We start from the raw sequence: 3625 nt of genomic DNA, 5'->3' as shown, positions 1-3625 counted from the left end.
TGGTTTGATTAATGAATAAATTTTATAGTTGCTCGCCCAAAAGTTAAAATAAAATGTTTATAATTCGTATGCATGCAAGTTGTTGTGAATGTCAATGTAGATGCAGTTTGAATGAGAGAGAGAGAGAGGGATGTGACTGTTTCAGCTTCACTGCATTGTCTGGGGGAGAGTGTTGGTGTGGTTGATAGAAACAGTTTCGAAGTGGGAGCTTGGAAGAGAGACAAAAGAAAAATAAGAAAGCAATAAAAGCTGAAAACCCTAAGCATGAACTAGTTAGTATATGTATCTGCTACTTTTCTGTATCGGATCCAATGAGTACAGCAACTGTGGCTCACTATTTCACTTTTTTTATTCAAGAAAAATGAGAGGGTGTTGCTGAGCCTCACTCTCACGGGAATTGAGACTATAGAGAGGCCAAGTCTTTTTATAACCAAGAGATTCATCACCCTACCTTTTTCTCAGTACATGATGAAAACTACAATTCAAAACAAGTTCGGATTGATTGCAGCACAGACACAGATTCAGAGAAACACTGCTCGTTTTCCTGTTAGTTGAGTTCATCAAACAAACACCACCCCCAATAATACCCACTGTGCTTTCCAAAGAACCTATAGAGACTAGATACACATGCATGTAGCACTAACAAGTTGTTCGGATTACCAAGAAGACTTTTACACGACACGAGCTTTTACAACACTTGAGATTGAGACTTGAGAGACTTCCTATATCTATATATGCTTTGAACTCAAGCGTAATATCTTGTTTCTGTGGCTGTGATTGTGACATTTTAACTCAACCTCTTCACTGTCACTGACACTATAGTTCTGTGCCTTTATTTTAGTGAAAAACTAGTGATCAGGTTAATTTAGCTAAAGCAAATTTGACGGTTGGTGAAGTTAAATTAACTCAATGGATGGTTTGGCAACTGAGGTAATTATAATGAGTAAAGAAAATTAAAGAATATTTAAATCATTGGTTGTGTATAAAATGGGGATTTAAAATAAGAAGGAGAAAGTAAAAGGGTGGTCCATGAAGAAGAGGAAAATTAAAGTGGAAAACAAAGGAAGGGAATATATAGGGTAAGTAGGACTATAAGCGTCTAAGTCCGTAGAGTTAGGCTTTAGAATCAAGTAACGTTATTGCTCATTTATTCTTAATCATAAACAATGACAGAGAATGTCAACTCCGCATGCTCACTGCACATGCCTATAGAGTTGCACTGAATACACAATAAGAGTAGGTATAGCAGTAGTTACACATTACTATGCATTTCTCATCCACTACCCACTTATTTAGGACTAACCATTTTCAGAAGACTACCTAAGTTTTTGGTACCTTAGGTCTTAATAAACAACACATGTTCATAATCATCACCTACAAAACAAAAACAAAACCCCTTCAAATTAATTTAAGTAGATCATCAGTCACCTAGCCAGAACAGTCCAAGCCAGGCTACATAGCCAGAGACCACGACTACATATTATAAATATTGCATGGCCATGCCCTCAAGAGGCATAAACCCTAGATATGCAATATTATTATTCTTGAAACACAATTCACAAGTTACCTCCTCCTTCTCCTCGTCCATCATTGTTCTCAGGAGGGGTATCAGTCCATGGAAGAGAATAAGGGAAAGAGTTGTAAGTGGTGGTAGGAGAGGGCCTATAAAACCCACTTCCTTCATTTCCAAACCTTGCACAGAAAGACCTTTGGGGCATTTGTTGAATTGTTGTTGCTGTCATTGCTGGTGGTACAGAAAGAGAGGGTGGAGGTATGTCATTGTAGGCATAGCGAAGGAGATCAGCATTGGCAGAATCAAGCTCCTTTTGGAGCCTTTGGACTTGTCTCTGCAGGAAAGAGATGGCTCCTACGCAGCCATAAACGGGGTCTCTCACACGTGCCTCAGCTTCATAGGCAAGGGAGTTCACTGCATCTTCCCTCTGGTGAGGGAGAAGCTCGTTCAGAAGCTTCGTCACATTGCTAGCACCGAATATCTTGTGCACGTTCGCGAACTTCTGAGGCTCTTCTGGTGGGAAGTAAGGTGCAAAGATGCACCCTGAAAGGCATTTCCTCCTCAAGAATTTGCAGGCAGCACAAGGAGAATTGTAGGAGCTGGATGATGCCATTTTTTAATTTCCCTAAAAAGAACAAAGATTTACATGAAATGAAATCAATTAACACAACTTTCCCTTCACCACTATGCAGAATTATTTTTTCTTTTCTTTCATATTTTAAAGACCAAAATTTTAGGAATAGAACATCAACATCTATGAAAATTTATTGTGAAATTTCATATTTCTTATAACTTTACTGAGTTAACATGGAATAGAACTAAAACTACAATTTTATACTGTATGTAAGAAGTAGAAGACTGGCCAAATAGTCTATGTATTGTTCTGCATTTTACTTTCAAAATTATTACGGAAATGAATGGTAAAATAACAAAGAAAAAGAAAATTAGATCTGACTGCTTAAGTTACACTTTTTTTTCTTGTCAAGTTCGTGTTTAAGTTCTTTCTCTGATCAAAGGAATCAACAAAAATGTATCGATGTAATGATTATTGAATATTAAGCTGAATATATATATATATATATATATATATATATATATATATATATATTAAATTGGGACAACATTAATTAGTCGGATCTTTTAACCCTTCATAGTCCTTTCTTCCTGAAATCTCTTTAAGACCCTTCCCATTGCAAACATACGTACACGAACTGGTTTAAATTTAAGGATTAGTTGTCACTGTCTTAAATTATATTATAGTATGACCATCTTTATCCTTTCTTTTTCTTTAACAAACTTTCTCATTTCTTTTCTTAAAATATATTTTCCTTCTTTCCGTTCTGCCTTCTTTTTTCTCTATTCATGAGGAGGAAAAAAAATTAATGAAGAGTTCTTAATTTTAATCTTGAAACTCCCTTCATACCGTTTTCTAATTTCCCCCCCTTAAGTTTCTGGGTATGTTCTATCTTCTTTCATCAGAAACTTGCACATACTAACACAGACAAGAAAACTTTATGTATCTTTCTTCTTCTGGAATTGAGCTGCATGATAAAGTAAAAGCTTATAATTGAGTTGAATTAACCAGGGATTTGGCTGCAGCAACGAGGCATGTTGTATTCATGACTGCATAAAAAAAGTATATGTAAAATGGAAAAAGCCCTAAACAGTGAGTTCTCAAAAAGGACCCATTTTGTCTAGCTAGCACCGGGCACTTTACTTAAAAGAACATCAAACAGAGAAAAGAACTATACATGCATAGAGAAGAAGCAAGAGGGAAAGCTAGAACATGAACATGATTTTACCTGTTTGTGATGTAGGTTTCTTTGATGAGAAGAACTAAAAGGGAAGTACCTTTTTTTCCCTTGTGGGAGGGCCTTTAGAAGCTGCTCTTTTACCCTCACAAGACAAAAGAGCCTTAGCCAATGAAAGATATAAGTCACAGATTTGTCACAGGAAGAGCACCCTTAAAGAGGAAACCCTAACTGCGAGAGAGACACAAGGTGAGAGATAAAGAGATAGGAGTGTGGAAGCTGATAATTAAGTGCCAAAAGTTTATGAGGGAGAGAAGGCAAACAGCATTGAGTGGATGGAGAAGGAATGGATGCAAAAGAC

At 36.6% G+C, this 3625-nt stretch overlaps 1 protein-coding gene across 2 annotated transcripts; it reads right to left on the bottom strand.

Moving 5' to 3' along the window:
- Nucleotides 1-1119: 1119 nt before the first annotated feature.
- Nucleotides 1120-3625, bottom strand: LOB (Lateral organ boundaries (LOB) domain family protein). Of its 2 annotated transcripts, none has more exons than XM_068625442.2 (2): nt 3365-3625; nt 1120-2138 (listed from the first exon to the last, which is right to left on the bottom strand). In XM_068625442.2, exon 2 carries the CDS (start codon nt 2124-2126, stop codon nt 1557-1559), a length of 570 nt encoding a protein of 189 aa, XP_068481543.1. In that variant the 5' UTR covers nt 2127-2138; nt 3365-3625; the 3' UTR covers nt 1120-1556. The 2 variants fall into 2 exon arrangements, with proteins under 2 accessions (XP_068481543.1, XP_068481542.1); XM_068625441.2 differs by having other exon boundaries at nt 3316-3618.

This window comes from Phaseolus vulgaris, chromosome 9 (assembly GCF_051622355.1).
Source record: "Phaseolus vulgaris cultivar YP4 chromosome 9, ASM5162235v1, whole genome shotgun sequence".
NCBI classification, from domain to species: Eukaryota; Viridiplantae; Streptophyta; class Magnoliopsida; order Fabales; family Fabaceae; genus Phaseolus; species Phaseolus vulgaris.
The sequence above is the reverse complement of the archived record's forward strand: the minus strand, read 5'-3'. Positions and strand labels throughout refer to the sequence as shown.